The sequence below is a fragment of the Pinus tabuliformis genome, chromosome 4_1 (assembly GCF_031772625.1).
Source record: "Pinus tabuliformis cultivar Carrire ecotype Pingquan chromosome 4_1, CPIR1, whole genome shotgun sequence".
NCBI classification, from domain to species: domain Eukaryota; kingdom Viridiplantae; phylum Streptophyta; class Pinopsida; order Pinales; family Pinaceae; genus Pinus; species Pinus tabuliformis.
Genome location: NC_142303.1, coordinates 927,816,761 through 927,839,426, shown reverse-complemented (window position 1 = coordinate 927,839,426; position 22,666 = coordinate 927,816,761). Strand labels below are relative to the sequence as shown.

The 22,666-nt window shown below is 42.4% G+C and overlaps 1 protein-coding gene across 1 annotated transcript in view; it reads right to left on the bottom strand.

Annotated features, from left to right (window-relative positions):
- Window positions 1-22,666, bottom strand: part of LOC149179197 (uncharacterized) — a 459,862-nt gene that overhangs the window by 349,256 nt on the left and 87,940 nt on the right. Inside the window, 1 exon segment of the mRNA XM_089423794.1 lies at window positions 4,439-4,478. Within this exon segment, the coding sequence (XP_089279920.1) occupies window positions 4,439-4,478 (40 nt within the window).

Below are 22,666 nucleotides of genomic sequence, written 5' to 3'. Positions count from 1 at the left end.
GCTTTTATACTTCGATGCACAAAGGAGATGGCTTATCAAGTTCAATTCGTTGTTAGAATTACCCCTAGGAGATTTCGTTCACATTACATGGCCCATACATTGAGAGATGCTATAATAGAAACAAAATTCCACAATTTAAAGCAATAAATGCATGCAACAATTAGCCCTAAAAATAGCGAAAATCCCAGTCCAATGTACATGACAAAGTAAAACAAGAATAACATTAAAAGCATGTACTTACATGTAACAGAATATATCCAACCATCCACAATTGACAAGAGAGAAGCTTCAAGATAAGATAAACCAATATCCACACATCAAAATTCATCCATAAAGCTCCAATTCATCCTCTAGAAAAAGTGTGAAATTCTCAAGAGAGAGAAAAGATCCAATCCAAAGTGATGATGAGAAAATGAACTCATCTCACTTGTATTTATACACTAATGAGGAGTTCGAATTAGCCTCCTTGGCCAACATAAGTCCCAAAAATAAAGTAATGTTCTAATAATCCAACTTTTGTTGACAAGCCCACCAAACTTGCTCATAAATGAAAGAATAAGCCTCTCAAGAAGTCAAATAATAATTTATGCATGTCGTAGGGCCCTTTAAGAGGCCTAATGAGGTCCATGGGTTTCATAATGAAGAGTAGGACCCTCAAAAGCAGTGGACAAAGGGTTAGCCCTTGTAATAACTTGTGGTTCTCCAAATGACATGTGAGGGCACACAAGTGTCCTCATGGGTCTCCAAACAAATCGAAGATGCCTATAGATTGCCTGCAAGGGCTAAGATGATGGTGTAGGGGATGCGACATCACCGTGCAAGTCTTGGATCATCTGCCAAGTGTATGGTGCAAATCTGAGGCCAGTTGGATATGATGGATCAGGTGCATCTTCCTCTTCCAATAAGTGAACCACGAGTAATCTCTGAATGGATGTGGGGATCCATGGAATGTTGTCCGCTGCTATGGAAGCCCATGGTTTCAACACACACCCTACATGTGCCAACGTAACCCTCTGGAGGGTTAGGACCCCGTATAGGGAGACCAAACCCAAGATGGAGACCATCTGCAATCCTGCATAAGATCTAATGTGTCCCCTAGCCTTCTAGCGCAACAGGTCATTAGAGAAATCGCGTAAATGAGCTTACCAATCATGGACCACAAGTGGGGAATTTATAATGGCCTGCACTTCCATAATGGGCTTCAAGATGTGCCAATGTCTTCTAAACTCCAAATGGCGTTAACCAAGAATCTTATTAGGTGGTTTCTACTTCTAAAGGGGATAATATATTCAAGATACATCCTTCAAAATGTGGTGGCATGTGACAGATAGGTGAATGAAGTAGGGGGATGATAAGGGGTATCCCTGGGTCACATACTAGGGTACAAGGGTAGCTAATAAGAGGAAATCCCACACTTGGGTTTATAATGTATAGGAGGGAGCAATCATGGTACATGAGGTGCCCCGACCTTGATTTTTCCACCTTTCTTTATGTCTTTTACCTTTTTATGATTTTCTTTGATTAACTGCTTGGGGTTCAAGGGTTAAGAGCATGATATATAAGATATAACAGTGAATACCCCCTTTAAAGGTAGGGAAGTTCATTGCCCACCAGGGGTTGGGACAATCATGGGTTCCTATATGATGGAGGTTCATAGAACCTGTAGAAACCAGGGTGATGACCATGATGATGGGGTAGAGCTCATGTATTGGATTTTTCCACGTGCTAAATGTGTTTGTCCCGGCCATATTTTGCATTTTGTGGTACATTTTCCTGTTGAATGTGGCCAAATATGCTTTTATCTTTCTTTTTAGTTGCATCAATCTTTGGGCTTCATTCCAGGCCATGACCCAAGGTGTGGGCAAGGGGAAGGGGCATGCTGACCCTATGTGGACCCAGTGGAGGAATGTGGACCCAGGTGGGAGAAATGATGAATGGGATAGTATTTAGTGGAAAAAGGGTAATATAAGCAAATAAGGGAGTTGGACCACACAACCAAAATTGGGGTTTCTCATGAAATACCATCCCTAAAGCCAAATGGTCAGTAAAAGAGATCCCACAGGACTAGGATGCAAGGTTAATATCCAAAAGGGGGCTAGGGGACAAGGGCACAGACCTAACCCATTCTTTCCGCTAAATCCCTCAATTAATCCATGCCCATAAGTGTCCATGATAAGCAAACTACAATACTCAATTACCAAATGACAAGGCAAACCTTTAGGTTCGGGAAGCCCACCTTCAAACATATGATCATGGCAGATGGGCGGGGGAGCACATGGCTTGCTCAAGTGGCGGAGAAAAGGCATAATGAGCTAGTTGGCGGCTACAAGGGGTTGCTAACTGCCAGCTGAGGGTCGTCTTGGAGAAAAAAATATATCCTGGGATATCACCCACAAAATGGTGGGTAACAAGGGGTAGAGATAGTGATGCTGGAGGAAGTATTGCAGATCCATTGAGTGCATTTGCTGAGAGGCAAAAGAGCCACAGAGAAGCTGACGCAGGGGCAGCGCAATAGCTTCTAGAGGCAAGTTTGATTCGCTGAAAGGGAAAGGCGTCTTCAGTTCCAGAGGTTGGGACGGAGTCCCAGAGTGCCGAAGAAGCATTTTTTCCAACTAGTAGGTGGCAGAACGACTTCATCAGAGACCAGTCAGAGGCTTGACATCAAGCAGACTGTGCAAGGCAACACAGAGGGTTAGAGGGCCGATTTTCCGAAGGCAAGTTGTGCCGAGGTTTGCCTGTGGGGTGATGAAATTCCTCACTAGATTTTTGCCAGTGTTTTTCTCTGTAGGATTGCCAGATTTCAGCATCTAGTTGTACTCAGAATTTCTCACTGCTGCATAATAATAAAACCCTCAGCTGTTGCACCGGTTTTCCTGCATTGGGTTTTTCCAGGGACTTTTGTCCAAAAATAATTGTGTTAATTTTATGTGTGTGTGCTAGCATTTCTCAGCTTCCAGCATTTTATTTTTCCGCAGTATTTTATTTGTGAAGGTTGCAGTGTGATTTATTCAGTATTTGCCATAGCAAACAACAAATAAATTGTTAAATAAAATTAACAATTAGGAGAATAATTTCCAGTTGCTGCAATAGGATTTCAGTATTGAAATTTTCACATAATAGAAAGTAGACCATTAACTTATGGAATGAGATAGATTATTTAATAAATGTCAACAATAACATGACCAAATATTTATGTTCAGAAAATAGGCCATCTACACACCGAAATATGAAGACCAAAATGTCCAAAACAATAAACTGAGCTAATCACTAAACACCTTTCTACAGAAGAAGTGTTCACCAAAAGCACACATGTTGCCAAATGTTGTTACTATGGGGTAGCACCACCATGCATGTTCTACCACTCCTTGACAAGAAATGTTCCACCATCACTTATATCGGGATCCTCATCATCAATATCATCCTTCATTATTTTACTATAATATACCCTCCCTCTCAACTAAGGAGATATACTCTTTTTTGGGCTCCTTCTTAACTTAGGGAGATCAACTTCTTTTCTATGACATTGGAGAATCTTTCATGGCTTCCATCCTTCTTGATCATCATCATTTATAAAACTTTCTTTATCATGCTTATCAATCAAAAATTACTTACGAACATCTTCATCATTATGTGCCTGCACAACTTAGATAGCAATTACAACCAAATATATGTAGAAGCATGAACTTTAACTTTATCATAATCATACAATAATGGAAGCCTTTGAAATTCCCTTGACCCTTCTTAGAGAGCCTTGCACCTTGCTTCTCGAGCAAGCAAACCACAAAATTGAGTCTCTATTATGAATAGGGCTTAGGAATCACTCCTTATCTCTTCATTGTCTCATTCATCTAGTGATTCCCTTTTATACCGGGTCTCCTCCCATCGGTGAAAGTCCATAAAGAGCAAGGAGATTTAGCTGAGGTGACAGTGGGCTATTGCTCCATTGTTGCCCTTTACGATCCCCTCCTAGGACCCCTGCTAGTTTGAGCGGTAACAGGTCACTACCACATTGGTGTCTCTTGGTCTAGTTTATGCCTTGCATGGTTTCCCTCTCCAAGGCTTGCTAGATTTTGCGGCAACACATCCCATGTATCTCCTACTAATAGATTCACATTTATTATATAAACTTATTCTTAGGCATATACTATTTGTTGAATCTATGATTTATTATCACTGTGTTCATTGAAAGGAACAAACCAGAAAATTTCTTGCCATAATATTTTAGATCTAAATTCGATAGCAGTGTGATGTATGTACAATTTCTTCAGCTCAGATGGCCTATGGTTGGTTGGGGTATATACCTAACAAAAAATACCAAGCATTGTTTAAAAAGAGTATGAATTCTACTAGGATTGATCTTTAAACATTTGCTTTGCCATCTTTAGGAAATCCAAGCAGCCTCAAGAACAGAAAAAATATAACCTGAATGATATCATACCGGATGCAAAACAGCAGATGAAGTTGATGAAGCGTCATATCTGAGATCCAAACAGTAAAACAGAGAAAGATGTTAGTAACATTTCCATTTAAAAGTAACTTCTATAGCTCTTCATTATGTTATATCACCTGGTATATTTTCAGAGTTATACAACTTGTACAGAAGCAAAAGAAAAAACAACTGATGTCAAGGTACATATAATATTGCATAAGGGTTTAAGTCTGTACATTTGCACTGGGATCAAACTTTTATGTGAATAAAGGTGCAGAGATGGACAGTAATGCTTGTAAATTTCCATAAAAATTGATATTAAACTCAAGCCTGGAATATTGCAGTTTATCTCCACATTGGCCAGAGTTGCTTCTGAAACAGTAAAGACATGTAGAGACATGATACTTCTACTCAATCCTGCATGTAGTATTACAGCATGGATAGATGTATCTGACAATCACAAACGAAGGCCTGTATTTCTTGGCAGCTCAGCATAACACAGTCGCCTATAAGACTTATATACTATGAGAAACAGGTGAATTTTGTGAATTCAAAAATCTGAACTACCTATACAGTTTGATTACATATCTATGTCCGTTAACCCCACAATTGAAAATTATCATATATCTGGAAAAGCAAGGGAGCCCTTTGGCACTATCACCCAGTATGATGTATGAGTATGATTCTGCACACCTTATCGTATGTGGATATTTGCAAATATTCCAAACATATGATTGGTGTGATCTAGGGAAATTTTATATACACGTGCGCTTTTCCTGGTGTTGCAATTCAAACTCTCACCTAAAGCAAAAATACCTAACCCTAGCGAGAGAGTCAAGACTCAACTCTCAGGCAAGCCACTCACTGTCACCTCATTGGCCTTGCCTTTTGTTGCCGCCTAAAATGTACACCTCAATGTGGGAAAAATCTCAATCCCACCAGGTGTAATTTTAGAGGCACAACCCTTAGAGTAGGTGTTGTCACTCTGATCCCTACTCACTCAGTTTAAGCTCTCCCCTAGACAAGCTAAGGGAGGTAGTCTCTAAAATGGAAGGAAAAGAGGAAACTTGTTGGAACAAGTTCTAGGAGATCTAAGGGCAAGGCAATCAATTCTCTTGGTAACTTGATTTAAGATTAAATGGAAAGTTAAGTTATTAAATCGAGCAATGTGAGATAGATAGATTCAATGACACTTAAGAAGAAACATTGAGAGACCAGTGCCTTTATAACAGTGCTCAAATAAATTTAAAGTACTTGCACAACAGTAAATTTCAAGCTACAAGATAAGCAATGGTGCAAGAAGATATTAGTACCAAATCAAGACAATTGAAAATTGAGCGATAAACTTTAAAGGACAAGAAGGAAAAGATACTTGTTCTTCCAAATTAAGATGATGTTAATAAGTTTGAAAGGACAATGTAATATCCCAAATGGTATATTTTGCTAATTATGCAGAAATTTAACTCAACCAAAATTTCACCATAAAAATACTATTCAATCAACAAAAGATTGCCATGTAAAATATAACAAGTAATGTGCATGCAAGATCCTTGAGGAGTCCACCTCTTGGATCAATTCCTTGCTACGGGAGCCCGAGATTCAGCAATAGCAAGATGGACTTAGTGTCAGAGGATGCAATGGTGTAATGTTCCAAACTTAAAAAAACAGTGATATACAAAAGCCAATTCGATTTTTGCATAGAAAAATTAATCTATCAGCAAATAGTCAATACACAACAGAAATAGGATCCAGCTGAGCTATTTTATTTATTAATGGAGCAATGTACAATAGTATGAAAAGAGCACCTAGGCTTGCCTCAACAACAAGCTAGACAGAACCCAGGGTGTCGACAGTAATCCCAAATGCTAGAAAACAATGGCTCCTCTAAAGCTCTGTGTTGTCTCCTAGTTATGGCAACTACTGGCTGGAAAGGAGCTACAAGAAACCCTGCCTCCGGTGCTCGGAAAATGATGAAACTTCAGCCACAAACTCCTTGGCCAAAACCCAGAAAAAACCCAAAAAGAGTTTGGCCTGGAACCAACCACCCAAATTCGACCTCCTCTATGGCCTACGCCCTCCAAGCAGCTTCAGCAAAACGGCCTGCAAGAAATGGCCACAAAGTCTTCCTCCCAGCTCTGGAAAGGAAGCAAACTTCACTCTGAATGGCTCCTTCAACCTCCACGACAAAGCTCAGCCTCAAGGGCTGATACTCTACCCACCAAATGAGCTCCCCAAACACTGCCTCTGCGCTGGCCCAGGTAGTGCGAAAGTCACACTGCCAAGCCTGAAGCTCAATCAACTCCCAAACTCCCCCAAAGGCTGAAAATCCTCCTTAGCCTCTCCTCTGGAAAATCTCACAGCAAAACTCCACTGCTCAACTCCACAAACAACTCGGCCTCCTCTCTCACTGCATCCTCCAGAAATATGCACCCCCTAGAAGGAAATGCTACTGCTGGAAATCACAATGTGAATCTCCTCGAAGTCCCCCGAGGAAAGGATGATGAGCTTTTCGCCTGAAGAACTCATGCTAAACAGCCAGTGACTCGGCTAAGCAGCTTGAGCAACCAAGAAAAATCAATATACACTCATGAATGAATGAGAAGAGGAGAGTTGCCCTCCTTATATAGTTTTCGTGGGGGAATTTTCCCTCCATTTTGTCCTCCACCATGGGCCCCGCTTAACCAACACCATGCAAAAGTTATCTCCCCTCTATGCATATCGAACTAGGGAATGCATAATTCCCTAGTGAGGGTGGCCCCCATGTGTAACTTAACTTTAAAACAAAACATCTTCTCCTAGTCTAATCTCCTAATAACATCGAATGGGGCCCACTAACTCCAAAATTGGCCCCATAATACAAAATTAAATCTTGTTCCAAAATTATTTAGGAAGGGACATTACAAATGGGTTGATTGGAGAGACAAATGCAGTATCCTATGACCAAAGACTGATCAACGCAGAGCAAGGTTGGCAGCAGTGCAGAAGTCAGCAGCAGCGCAAAAGATTCAGAGGGTCAGAGACTAGTAGCAGTCAGATTCCAACATGCACATGGTATTATGTTGAACACAGTTAGCAAAAATTTTGGATGTTGTTTCGTTGTTGAGTAGCAGCAATTGGAAAATGACGCAGTGCAGAGCTAGTAGTGGCAGTGTTAGTAGCAGATGCAAAGGGAATTGTAGTATAGATGCAGCAGTGGCAGTGTCATGGGCAGTAGTACAGTAGCAGCAGCAAAACAGTGTTGGTGGCAGCAATAGTGCAGAAAGGAGATGCTTCAGAAACAGAGCAACATGCAGTTGGACATTGTTGCTAGAGCACTTTCCTCGCTAAGAGGGAGTGTTAGTTTTTGGTAACATCGGATATGCTCTAGCCATGAAAATTGGTGGAGAGGGTAAGGCACATGAGTTTTAAAGAACCCAGTAATCGTTTGGTGAAATTCCACCCGAATTGTATTTTATTAATTTAATTAATATTTTTAAAGGGGTTCCTAAGTCTAAACTTACGAAAATTAAAGTATTAATGGCTATTAATCAAAATATGGGTGAGAATATTCTAGAAAGCGGATCAAGTCAAGTTTTAATCTTAGCCGTTGATTAGAGACTTAATCTCGACCATTGAAGTCTCAACGAGAAAACTATAAGAAGGAGACTTGGGGTTCATTTAAAAACACACATGAAGAGAACGTATTGATCTAGAGTTCGATTTATGGGGCTAGGAAGCTGAGAAATTCAAACTAGGTGATCATTCTGCAGCAGAGGGGCAGGGATAGTTCAGGAATACTGGACACAGAGGCAGAGAGCCACTAGTGGAGGCAACGCAACATCTAGAGGGACTGACGTTGGGCCAATTTGGGCCCACGCAATCTTGACGCAGAACCAGAAGGGCCATTGCAAAGGAGAAAGTTGCCCTCACGCAGAAATCTAGAACTGTCGAGGAGCTGTCGAAACAGCTGGGAGAGGTTGATGCAAAAGCTCCAGGAGGCAGAAGAGAGCGTAGGGCCTATGCAGGGCCAGCGCAAAGATATCTGGAGTTAGCCAGTTCTACTACCGAATCAGCTAGAAACTATCGGGTGAAGTGAAGTAATCTCACTCAGTTTTCCGGCATTATATTTTTTTCTTTGTCACTAGATTGTCGGGAGGGTATCCAACGTTGTATTCAGAACTACTGCTTAATAATAGAAAACCCTCAGAGTTGGTGCACCGGTTTTCCCACATTGGGTTTTTTCGGGGACTATTTTGTCCAAAAATAACTGTGTCCTATGTATCTTGTTCTTTGCTTAGTTTTTTGTTTCATGTAATCAAATTTAAAGTAGTGTAGGTTACATAAGTAATTTACTTCAATATTCAGAAAATAACTTGATAATATATTAAAATCAAGTAGGAGAAGTAAATTCATTTTTTATCACTCTGATCCCTACTCACTCAGTTTAAACTCTCTCCTAGACAAGCTAACGGGGGTAGTCTCTAAAATGGATGGAAAAGAGGGAACTTGTTGGAACAACAAGTTCTAGGAGATCTAAGGGCAAGGCAATCAATTCTCTTGGTAACTTGATTTAAGATTAAATGGAAAGTTAAGTTATTAAATCAAGCAATGTGAGATAGATAGATTCAATGACACTTAAGAAGAAATAATGAGAGACCAGTGCCTTTATAACAGTGATCAAATAAATTTAAAGTACTTGCAAAATAGTAAATTTCAAGCTACAAGATAAGCAATGGTGCAAGAATATATTAGTACCAAATCAAGACAATTGAAAATATGAAGGATAAACTTTAAAGGACAACAAGGAAAAGATACTTGTTCTTCCAAATTAAGATGATGTTAATAAGTTTGAAAGGACAATGTAATATCCCAAATGGGATATTTTGCTAATTATGCAGAAATTTAACTCAACCAAAATTTCACCATAAAATTACCATTCAATCAATAGAAGATTGCCATGTAAAATATAACGAGTGCATGCAATTCAATAACACAATGAGCAAAAATAATCTCAGCTTTCATTATAATAAATAACTGGAAGAGTGTACACGATGATATAACTGAAATAGCTAAGATGGATAATCTGGTCTCCAAAGCTTATCTGCTCCACTGTGTAGGAATTTACAGGTTAAGTTCCTTAGATAGAACACCAAAGGACACTGCTCACAAACAGATCACAGATCAATACATCAGTGTTCTAAAAATGGTTAAGACCCTCAAAGAAGGAAATAGTCCACGGCCTGAGCCAATGTGGCCACTTCAAGCAATTTATTAATGTAAAAGAAAGAAAATTTACATAAGCTTCTCTCATGAACGGTCACCTAACAAATGACCCTCCATGCTCTTTAAATAGAGATCATGGACCAATCGGGTGTTAAGCCACAGATCAAGTGTCGGTAATACCGAGGAGAGAATGAACCATCGGATCACTTCATGTCTAGAACATATTGTGACCATCAGATTGTAAGTTACAAAAAGTACATACTAAAGAAACACACTTTACCTAAATATACACTAGACCAAGTTATACTTAATTATTTTCTATGTGTCAAAATATCCTAACATCCCCCCTCAAGAACAACTTGGGATAGGATTGAAGGATGTACAAAGACGACACAACAGGAGAAGGAAGGAGGCATTAGAGCCTATCCCCCCTTAGTGACGACTTCCTGAATTCCAACCATAAATCGAAGTTTAGTAAGCTTCGCCTCTGTGAGAGCCTTTGTAAAGATGTATGCAACTTGATCATCGGTTGAACAATATTGCACTTCAAGAACATGGTCATGAATGAGCTTTCCGATGAAGTGCATGTGTAGTTCAATGTGTTTGTTGCGCTGATGTTGGACTGCATCTTTACATAGTTGAATGGCACTTTGATTATCACACCAAAGTGTAGACGGATGTTGCTGGTGAAAACCAAACTCTGACAAGATATGACGAAGCCACAGGGCTTCCTTACTAGCTTCAACGACGCCATGATACTTTGCTTCTGTTGAAGAAAGAGAAATGGCACTTTGTTTCTTCCAAGCCCATATAATAGGTCCAAAACCAAGAGTGAAGACATGACCTGCAGTAGACTTCCAATCATCAGGGTCACCAGCCCAATCAAAATCAGTGAAACCAACCAATAGAGGAGATGCTTCTGCACTATAATGAATCCCAAACTAAACAGTACCTCGAACATAACGAAGTATTCTTTTAGCTGCTTTCCAATGACTTTCATGTGGGTTTTGCATAAACCGAGCAACAAGGCCAACAACAAAGGAAAGGTCAGGATGGGTGTGTTAGTTTTTGGTAGCATCGGATGTGCTCTAGCCATGAAAATTGCTGGAGAGGCTAAGGCACATGAATTCTAAAGAACCCATAATCGTTTGGTGAAATTCCACCCGAAATGTATTTTATTAAAATAATTAATATTTTTAATGGGGTTCCTAAGTCTAAACTTAGGAAAATTAAATTATTAATGGATATTAATCAAAATATGGGTGCTAATGTTCTAGAAAGCGGATCAAGTCAAGTTTTAATCTTAGCCATTGATTAGAGACTTAATCTCGACAGTTGAAGTCTCAACAAGAAAAGTATAAGAAGGAAGCTTGGGGTTTGTTGTCGCATAGATTGTCACGACAACGCTCAGATCGGGGGCTGTCACCCTGATCCCCTATCTCTCCGTTTAAGCCTGTCTCCCGCGGCTAAGGGGGGTAGACCCTATGAGGTGAAGGAGACCAACTATTGACCAGTTGGATTGGGAGACACGAAGGAAAAAGCACTTAATGGATTAATTTAATGGACCAGTGCCTTGTGGAGTTAATGTTTAAATGATTGATTATCAGATGCTGCAGAAAAGTAAACCATGTAGAGCAATCATTTATCATCAAATAACTTTGAACAATGCAAGATATCCAGTAAACTCACGATGTTTTTAACGATGACCTTGCAATTTAAAAAAAAAGAATAAAAAAAATCTATTTTCAATCTATACCTAAACTATAGAAAAAAAAATCTAAATTTAGAAAGCCAAAACCCTAAGAATTTTATTTTTTTTTAATTTTTATATAAAACTAAACTCAAAAATTCAAATCTATAACGCATATACATTTACAAACTAAAACTAAAAAAAATCGAATACGTAATTAAACCTAAACAAAAGAAAGGAAAAATCGATTTTTTAAACTTTATCAAACCTACGCTATGAAACTATACCAAAAGCCCACGCACTATATCAAAACGTGAAATCGTTGTGTTTGCAGGTCCGCGTGGATATGGAAGGACGCAGCTAGCAGGCGGAGAGGGTTACGCACGCAGGTGTAGTTTTGAGGTTTGACGGCGGAAGAGAAATACCCACGCTGGATGGCAGACATACGCCCCTCAACACACGTTGCTTGAACTGGAGCTGATGGCGGGTCAGCGATGCGGACTGGCAGTGCAATACCCACGTCCTTGCTGCTCTAACGTGCCTGAACTTAAACATCAATACGCATCACGCAGGCAGACTTACGCTGAACAGCTAGAAAATACACCTGTCCCAAAAAAACGTGATTTCTTACAGTTTGCTTGCATATCTTCTTTGACGGCGGACAAGGAACGGATTTGCAATTTGCATTGATTTTTAATGGCGCAGATTTTGAACCCAGGATTGTATTTAAAACTGAGAAACTTCCCTGATGCCCACGCTGTGACAATTTCTTGGTCCGTGAAGTAAAACGTGATTCTTTTACCCACGCATACAGTTCATGGCTTTTTATGTGTGCAGGTGAGGAACAGTGTGGAAGCTTGCGTGTGGAGGAAGTAGAGCGATAGACAGCGTTTATTTTGCAAATCGGTTTGCTGACGGAAAGCAAAACGGAGGGGATAGCTGGGTAGAAAAATGCCTGAAGCAACAAATGTAATGCTGGCTGCGTGGGAGGGAGGAACAGCAGCAACGAGCATATGGGAAACTATTTTGAAGTGGGAGAATACGCTGGGGTAGTGGGTTGAAGGAGAACTGGGTAAGGGCTTTAGTGAGAAGATTTGATACCAGGACAGAGAAATGACTGCGTGAATGGAAGTTTCTCAGTGTGCCGTGCTGCAACTTGAAGGATTCAGACCTACAGTCCAGAAACCTGATCAAAATTTTAAATCTTTCCTGCTCCAAGTTCCCTGATAAAACCCTAAAAATTTCTTGCACCTGCAACCTGTAATGGAACATGCAACCAGAACCTGGAAACAATAAAAATAAATAAAACCCTAAAAACCAGCAAAAATTATTTACAGTTTTTACAGATCTAAGGCTCTTTAGTAGCCAGATTTATCAATAATCACAGTAATACTATCATAAATTAATTTAAATGTAAAACGCTTCAGAAAACCCTGCATGCATTCATAAAAAATATATTTCGAATGATAAGCTCGGGATCAAGAACTGGCTGGGCTCTTTCAGAAAACACAACCCGGGAGTTGGCTAGTTCAGCCGAGAACTTCCCTTAATGCCCGGTAATCTGAAAAAAAAGGATTTCCTGCACAGCTTAAAATCAACCATCAATGTAGAAGGAGAAAACAATAGTGAAACCTCGATCAAGTGGAGATACCTGCCAATATATTTCAGAATCTAAACTATCATTCAAACCCCAAAGATCAGACAAGATACCTGTGCCTAGATCAATCTTCATTAAGCTATCATCAATGGCTGAAAATGAAATTATGCAGAAAAAATAGAACAATCTTACAGCATTTTCAGAAGAGTAACACCAACAAGATTTTTAACCCCAAAGTCTTCTTTATTGCACAAAAAAAATGAACTACAAGAGAGCTTCTTCAGCACCAGACTCACAGATCCTATTTTCTCAAATGACCCCTAGCACCCTATTTAAAGGAAAAGATCTCAACGGCTAGTTCGAGTGATCCATGTCGAAATGATCTCGACCGTCGATGAGAATCAAGATATCTCTTAATCTCATCCGTCGAATTAGTTAATTCATTAAAAAATGAAAATTTGCATTTATTTCCTCAAAAATATTATTATTTTATTATTTTTAGGGTTTTTGCTTTATTTTATTGTTTTTATTTTTATTTAAATTATTATTTTTTTTTTTTTTTTTTTTTTTTTTTTTTTTAAATGGATCCTCAAACTTAGCCTTTGGAAAAATCACCTAGGACCTAGGACTTAGGACTTATGAAGGGATTAAAACATTTTCTAACCCTCAAGACACTTTAGATCATGACTTTTACAAATTTACATCTTAAGGGGGAAAACCCATTTAACATAGACCCTCATAAACCACCCAATTCTGCGACACAACTATAATCTAGCAGATTAACACACTAGGATTCTCCTAAAATTCTAATGACAAAATCCATCCCGGCTTTGGGGTTAAGTTGAAGGAAAACTCTGCCGATCATGGACCGGTGAGACGAAAAACCTTCCAGGACATAGATTATCACTTAGAAACTTAGGTCCACCTAGGTAATTTACAGACATGACTCATATCTGCTAAGATTTTTTACAATTTATACATGCAGACTGGGTTTACAACATAAATTGATCAAGCTGTCGATGACTGAAGGATGGCACGGACATGTCGATCAAGCGCTACCCTTTTTGCAAAGAAAAAAGGGGGTGTACTGCTATGGGCGGTTGACCGGTAGTGGTCAACAGGGTTCATTTAGAAACACACACGAAGAGAACAAATTGATCTAGAGTTCGATTTTTGGGGTTAGGAAGATGAGAAATTCGAACTAGGTGATAATTTTGTAGCAAAGGGGTATAGTTCGGTAATACTATACATAGACGCAAAGAGCCACTGATGGAGGTAGTGCAGCATCTATAGGGACTGACATTGGGCCAATATGGGCCCACACAATCTTGACGCAGAGCCAAAAGAGCAAGCGTAGAGAAGAAAGGTGCCCTCACGCAAAAATCTGGAACTGCCGGAACAACTGGGAGAGGTTGACGCAAAAGCTCCAAGAGGAAGAAGAGACAGCACAGAGCTGACGCAGAGCCTGTAAGGCTAACGTAGGGCCAGCGCAGAGATAGTCGGGGTTAGCCAGTTCTACTGTTAGATCAAACAGAAACCGCCGGGTGAAGTGAAGTAATCTCACTCAGTTTTCCACCATTATATTTTTTTCTCTGTCACTGGATTGTCGGGAGGGCATCCAACATTGTATTTAGAACTACTGCTTAATAATAGAAAACCCTTAGAGTTTCTGCACCGGTTTTCCTGCATTGGGTTTTTCCATGGACTATTTTGTCCAAAAACAACTGTGTCCTACGTATCTTGTTCTTTGTTCAATTTTCTGTTTCATGTAATGAAATTTAAAGTACTATAGGCTGCAGAAGTAATTTACTTCAATATTACGAAAATAACTTGGTAATATATTAAAATCAAGTAGGAAAAGTAAATTCAGTTTTTGCTACGGTAGGGGTTCCTTGAGGATAGGAATTTGTCATGTACCTTCTCAAAAACATTAGTAACAGGGTGCAGCTACACAATTTTGGCACATTTTTGACCTAGGAAGAGGGCCCCACACTTCAACTTAGGGACTTTGGGGCTAATTCGACTTCATTTAGCAACTAGTGGAATGTGGGGACCATGCACATGAGGAATTCGAACTATCCATTCAATAAGCTTGGAGGGAAATCGAATTGGATGGATGGATGGAGATATAAGGAGAGATCAGCTCTCATTTTGGATCATCTTTGACATTTGCAAACAAACACACATCTGTTCACTCTGTTGTTTAGCGAGTCTACCGATTGTTTAGCCACGAATCTCACACACGGGAGATTCAACCTCTACTTCGGGGGACCATCTGTGCCTGCCCTAGGGAAGTTGTTCTACAGGAGATTTCAGGAGTTCCGGGGCAGCAACACATATCAGTAACCAGCGTAGAGAGGGGAGTGCATATTTCTGGGTAGCCAGGAATCACGCAAAGGGAGTTTGAGACCAACAAGGATCTCATTGCTTGTCGGGAGGTTAAGGAGCTGAGGTAGCAGCATTGGGCGGGCATTTTCATTGGAGCTTTCAGCTAGCTGAGCCAACATACCAACAATTCACATTTCTGGGCAGAGGGACAACGCAAAGACCACTCAACAAAATTTCGTGGTGTTTGGGAGCAGCTGATATGGGACAAGATTTCATCCGGGAAGTTAGGAGTTGGATAGCAGGGGTGAACCCAGCATTTTGGAGGAGTTTCCAGAGGGATTTGCAGGCATTTTCCAGCAGGTCGAATTTGGGAGCCATAACTGGGGTGAGGCTCCAAGGGGGTCGAAAAACAAAAGTCAAAACTAGCCAAATTACCTTCTGGATTTTTCTGGGTTTTGGCAAAGGAGTTCGAGGTTCAAAGCATTTAAATTTCTAGGTGGTTTTAGTGTACTTTCCAGCCATTCGAAATTCAACAATGCAACAGTTTTTTGGGTAGCGCAGTGCAGATTGGTGCAGCAATTGGGCAGCCTTCAGCTCAACCATTTTCCTACCTGGGTTTGGTCCTACTTATCCATTGAGACAAGCCCAAGTGCACCATTCCACTATCTATTGTATTTGGTTTGCAGAAATATAATAAAATGGGTCAAAAGTTCTTCATTTTCAGTTTTTCTGTGGGTGCTTGATGAATATTTCGTTTTTGTATTTTGTTGCATAGAATATTTGTTGTTATCACTTGTATTTCCTATTTAGGATCATTACATTGGTATCAGAGCCTTGTTCTTGGCTCAATTGTGAGGATTGTCTCCTATGAGAGAAGAGGACCAGTAGAACATCACCTACTGTAGATAGAGGTACAGGACTAGAGAAAGGGAGTTAGAGATTACTCCAGACACAGAAGACAGGGGGAAAGCAGTGGCAGAAGAGGAGGAAATGAGTGAGCCCAAGAGCATGGAGGAGATGGTTTTCGACAACCTCTTGAGGCCTTGAGTGACTTGGCCAAGGAGCAAAAAGACATGCTGGAGGAGATCAAGTCACAGAACAGAGAGAGGACCATGCCTAGAGGGTTTCTATGTGGGGAAACTTCTGGGGCCTCTCAGCCATTCGATCATCCCTCACCAGTAGCGCAACGCCCTTCAATCAGTGTGCCAACTCGGGCTACACTACCTTCCTTCGTGCCAGTGGCACAAATCGAGCCTGCAAGGGAGGAAGACCCTCCTCCGATGGGAGATTACTTCAGAGAGTGGAAATCTACGGATGAAGACTTCAAAGAAGCCTTCTCCTTCATAGATTACTGCAATCTCAAGTAGGGTGAGAAGAACAAGGAGTACAGAGGACAAGGGACCCAGAACTACAAGCTACAAAGAACCATAGGGAGGATGTATTTCCCTACTTTTTATGGCACTGCCAAGTGCACTACCAGGGCTTGGGTTGAAAAGATGGACATATACTTCCAACTCAATCGGATGATAGAGCAGGAAGCCATTAAGATGGCCATGCTACACATGGAAGGGGAAGCCCATGATTGGTGGTTTTATGGCTTGACCACCCTAGGGCATGCCCACATAGTTTCTTATGAGGACTTCACCAAGAGGGTAGTGGAGCGATTTGATTAGAGGGATCCAGAGGCTCATTTCAGAGAGTTGACCCAACTGCGCCAAACAGGCAACCCGAAGCAGTATTTTTCAGATTTTCTATGGATGTCAGTGATGGTCCCGGATCTATCCGAGGCAAGGAGGGTGTACACCTTCATTGAGGGGGTACTTGAACCCCTGCATGGATTGGTGAAGTCACGCAAACCTTCCACCCTGCAGGAAGCAGTCTTGTGTGCCAGAGATTTGCAAGGGGCCATCCCCAAGACTAGAGCATTGTTTCCTACACAGGCCCCTTTTCCACAGAAGGGGCATGAGACTAGACCTCCACCTCAGAGGACCACACAGGGGAGGGGGCAGCTAGATGAGGAGACACGGAAGGACCTTCGGAGGAGGAAGTTGTGCTTCACATTTAGAGAGCCCTGGGAACTAGGTCATCGGTGCACTGCTAGGAGAGCACACTACATTGAGTTTTTTTTTATAGTGACCAGGAGGATGAGGTGGAGCAGGATGACGATGGGGCAGATGGCAGGAGTCCAACAGACAGAGCGCCACCACCACCACCTCCACAGGGTGGGGCATCCCTAGCCCCATCAGGGGGAGTTCTCACTTCCTTATGCGAGATTCCCAAATTTTTGACACTGAGGATCAGAGGCACTATACAGGGACAGAGGGTGTCAGTGCTGGTGGATATTGGGGCTACCCACAATTTCATAGATGCCTAGTTGGTCTAGAGGAGGGCCTCACCACAGCAGAGTTCGAGGGCTTCTCAGTCCTAGTACCAGGTGACTGTACCATCTAGTGCACTAGATATGTGCCCTCCTTGACAGTAGTTGTGGGGAACTACTCGATGACAGACCACTTCTTTGTGGTCAATGTGCTAGATACCAATGTGGTGATGGGTGTCCAGTAGTTGTATTCCCTTGGACGAGTCACGACGGACTAGAGGAAACCAGAGATGGAATTCATTGGGCCAAATGGCAAACTAGTAATCTTGGGAGGCATGCAGTCTTATCCACCTCAGACAGTTTCAGCCCACAGGATGGAGGCAAACTTACGACATGGGGACATTGCATGGGCAGTTGAGCTGAGGATCTCAAAGGCCGGGGGACAGGTGCAGCCACCACCAGCAAACATACAGGCTTTGTTGGACAGGTATGCAGTAGTGTTTGGGGACATTACACCAGGGTAGCCACCAGACAAAGGGTTTGAGCACACCATTGAGTTGGAGCCGAGTGTACAGGGAGTGATCACTACTCCTTACAGGCATCCCAAAGCCTATAAGGACGAGATAGAGAAGGGCATCCAAGAGCTGCTTGCATTGGGCCATATCAGGCCAAGTTCCAGTCCTTTTGCTTCCTCAGTGGTGCTGGTGAAGAAGAAGGATGGAACCCTTTTGATGTGCATTGACTACCGGGCCCTCAATCGAAAGACTCTAAAGAACTAGTACCCTATTGCGCGCATTGACGAGCTAATGGATGAGCTTAGAGGATCCAAGTACTTCTCTAAGATTGATCTACATTCAGGGTACCACCAAATCAGGGTGAGGGATCAGGATATCCCTAAGACAGCTTTTTGATGCCACTATGGGCACTTTGAGTTTCTGGTCATGCCATTTGGGCTGACCAACACTCCGGCCACATTCCAATCATGCATGAACCATGTCTTCTGGGGACAATCGAGGAGGTTTGTGCTAGTGTTCTTCAATGACATTTTGATCTATAGCCGAACATGGGAGGAGCACCTCAAACACTTATAGGAGGTATTGCGCATTTTAGAGGAGCAGCAATTTTATGCCAAGCTCTCCAAATGCGAGTTTGGGTTCACAGAGATGCTCTACCTAGGGCATATCATTGGAGCAGATGGGGTTAAGGTACACGAGGAGAAGATTCGGGCCATCTGGGATTGGTCAGTACCCCGAGACGTGACTAGGCTAAGGGGCTTCTTGGGTATTTGCACCTACTACAGGAAGTTTGTCAAGGGGTTCTCGCAGCTGGCAGCGCCTTTGACCGACTTGACCAAGAAGGGGGCCTTCACATGGACTGATGGAGCATAGGTCGCCTTTGATCGCCTTAAGGAGGTGATGAGAAGTTGTCCTGCTTTAGCACTTCCGGACTTTTCCCGGCCATTCACAGTGGAGTGTGATGCATCTGGGGTAGGAGTTGGAGCAGTATTGTCACAAGAGGGGCATCTGATAGCTTTCGAGAGTCGAAAGCTCCTACCGCATGAGCCGTAATATTCCATATATGACAAGGAGATGCTGGAAATTATGCATGCATTGGCCAAGCTCCGCCAGTACTTGGTGGGCAACCAGTTCCGAGTGAAGACTGATCACAACAATCTTCGACATTTCATGGGGCAGCAAGGCCTCAATGACAAGAAGCAACGATGGGTCCGCAAGGTGCAGACCTACGACTTTGATATAGAGTATGTGCAGGGAAAGCACAATGTGGTGGTCGATGCTCTATCTCAAAGGCCAGTTGGGTTATCTCTCATGAGCATCTGCCATGATTGGAAGGCTTAGTTGTTGGTGGAGTACTCGAAAGATAGGCAGGCATGCGAGGTATTGGAGGGTACACATGCAGATGAGCATTATCGTGTGATGGATGAGGTCATCTATTACAAGGGGCGCACTTAGTTGGTGCCCAACTCGCAATTGAGGGAGAGGGTACTCCAGGCAGCCCATGATTCACCATTGTCCAGACACTAGGGGTTCCAGAAGACTTATATGGTTGTCCGAGATAGATTCACGTGGAAGGGCCTCAAGGAGGACATGCTGCAGCACATACAAGAGTGTGAGGCTTGTAAGAGGAATAAGGGGGAGCTGACCTACCCTGTAGGATTGCTACAACCACTTCCCATTCCAAGGGGGAAATGGGAAAGTATTTCGATGGATTTCATCACAAGGCTTCCCACAGTGCAAGGGAAAGATTGCATATACGTAGTGGTCGACAGATTTACCAAATTTTCCCACTTCTTCGCCATCCACACCAGGTACACAGCTACATAAGTTGCCGAGTTGTTCTTCAGAGAGATTTTCATATTGCATGGGCTCCCCAAGAACATTGTGAGCGACAGGGACAACAGATTCATGGGAGGCTTTTAGCAGGAACTCTTTAGGTTGGTTGGAATGGAGTTCACTCCTAGCACCAATTATCACCCCCAGACAGATGGCCAGACGGAGAGAGTTAATCAGTTGTTGGAGGGGTACCTGAGGAACTACATGACAGGTCAGCAGAGGACGTGGGTTCGGTGTTTGCATCTGGGCGAGTACTGCTACAACAATACACACCACATGTCCATCGTTATGACTCGTTTCCGTGCCCTTTATGGATATGATGCATTGACTTTTGCTAATATTGTTTCTGGAGACAGTCGGGCCCCAAAGGCCAAGGACTAGGTCCAAGAGAGCCAAGATATCCTCAAGGCTCTTAGGGATAATTTGGTGACAGCCCAAAATCAGCAAAAACTTTACGTAGACAGACACAGGACAAAGAGACACTTTGAGGAGGGGGACTTGGTATACCTCCAACTGCAGCCTTACAGGTAGTCCACACTGAAATAGAAGGGGGCCGAGAAGCTACAGCCACGCTTCTATCGGCCCTACCGGGTGATCAGGCAATTTGGGGAGGTGGCTTATGCGCTGGAGCTGCCTCAGGAGAGTAGGATCCACAATGTTTTTCATGTATCATGCCTTAAGAAGGTGTTGGGACAACAAGTGACAGCAGCAGCTGATCTACCCCCACTAGATGATGAGGGCCACTTGGTGTTGGAACCAGAGGCCATTTTGGAGAGCAAGGAGAGGAGACTGAGGAGCAGGACCAGGGATTTCTTGGTGCGCTGGAAGAACTTGCCGAATCAGGATGCCACCTGGGAAGGTGAGCACATATTGGAGCACCCAACTTTGAGGTTGCTTGAGGGCAAGCAACATTTGGGAGTGGAGGATTGTCATGTCCCTTCTCAAAAACGTTAGTAACATGGTGCAGCTACACAATTTTGGCACATTTTTAACTTAGGAAGAGGGCCCCACACTTCAACTTAGGGACTTTAGGGCTAATTCGACTTTATTTAGCAACTAGTGGAATGTGGGGGCCACCAACATGAGGAATTCGAACTAGCGATTCGATATGATTGGAGGGAAATCGAATGCGTGGATGGAGGGGCCCACATGAGGCTAAGGAGGCCCAAGGAGGTATAAGGAGAGATCAGCACTTATTTTGGATCATCTTTGACATTTGCAAACAAACACACATCTATTCACTATGTTGTTTAGCGAGTCTACTGGCTGTTTAGCCACGAGTCTCTCATGCGAGAGATTCAACCTCTACTTCGGGGGACCATCTGTGCCCGCCCTAGGGAGGATGTTCTACAGGAGATTTCAGGAGTTTCGGGTAGCAACAAACATCAATAACCAGCGTAGAGAGGGGAGTGCGTATTTCTGGGCGGTCAGGAATCACACAGATGGAGTTTGACACCAGCAGGGATCTCATTGTTTGTCGGGAGGTCAGGGAGCTGAGGTAGCAACATTGGGCAGGAATTTTCATTGGAGCTTTCAGCTAGCTAAGGCAGCATACCAGCAATTCGCATTTCTAGGCAAAGGGATAGCGCAGAGGACACTCAGCGAAATTTCGTGGTGTTTGGGAGCAGTTGATCTGGGCCAAGAGTTCATCCGGGAAGTTAGGAGTTGGATAGCAGGGGTGAACCCAGCATTTTGGAGGAGTTTGCAGAGGGATTTGTAGGCAATTTCCAGTAGGTCGAATTTGGCAGCCATAGCTGGGGTGAGGCTCCAAGGGGGTCGAAAAACAAAAGTCAAAACCAGCCAAATTCCCTTCTGGGTTTTTCTAGGTTTCATCCAAGGAGTCCGGGGTTAAAAAAATATAAATTTCTGGGCATTTTTAGTGCACTTTCCAGCCATTTGAAATTCAATAGTTCAATAGTTTTTTGGGCAGCGCAGTGCAGATTGGTGCAGCAACTGGGCAGCCTTCAGCTCAGCCATTTTCCTATCTGGGTTTGGTCCTTCTTGTCCATTGATACAAGCCCAGGTGCACCATTCCACTATCTATTGTATTTGGCTTGCAGAAATATAATAAGATGGCTCAAAAGTTCTTCATTTTCAGTTTTTCTATGGGTGCTTGATGAATATTTCGTTTTTGTATTTTGCTGCGTAGAATATTTGTTGTTATCATTTGTATTTCCTATTTAGGATCATTATAGAATTTTCACATGGTATCAGAGCATTGATTTTGAAACAGGAAGAGCAGATCCAGCACTAAGCAGAGAGGCCAATAGCTGCATTTGGTAGCAATTGGAATCCCCTTGAAGGGATTGCGCAGTCCTTGCCAGGAAAGCAGAGATTCGGAGGAAATCTCTCTCTACGAGAGACGATAGAGGTATGATTTCCGGTTCATGAGCTTGCAAAGGCAGAGGGACTGACATAGAGCCTCAGCACAGTGCTTGAAGGGCGCAGTTTCTGTCGGGGTAGAAATCTGTCAGAAAAGAGCGAAGACACATAGAAGGGGAATTTTCTCCTCATAGGACTTTTCTCGCCAAAAGTTATAATTTTTCACTTGTCGGGCAGCAGACCAGTGTTGAGCAGTGACTAGAGGAGTCAATTTGACAGTTCGGGTGAGATGGCATCACATGGGCTCAGAGATCAGGATAGGTTGGACGGATCTTCCAACTATGTCATATGGAAGACCGTCATCAATGAAAGTTAAGAAATACATGTAGCTAGAGAATGAAACAACTGGAAGTGGACCACATAAATCACT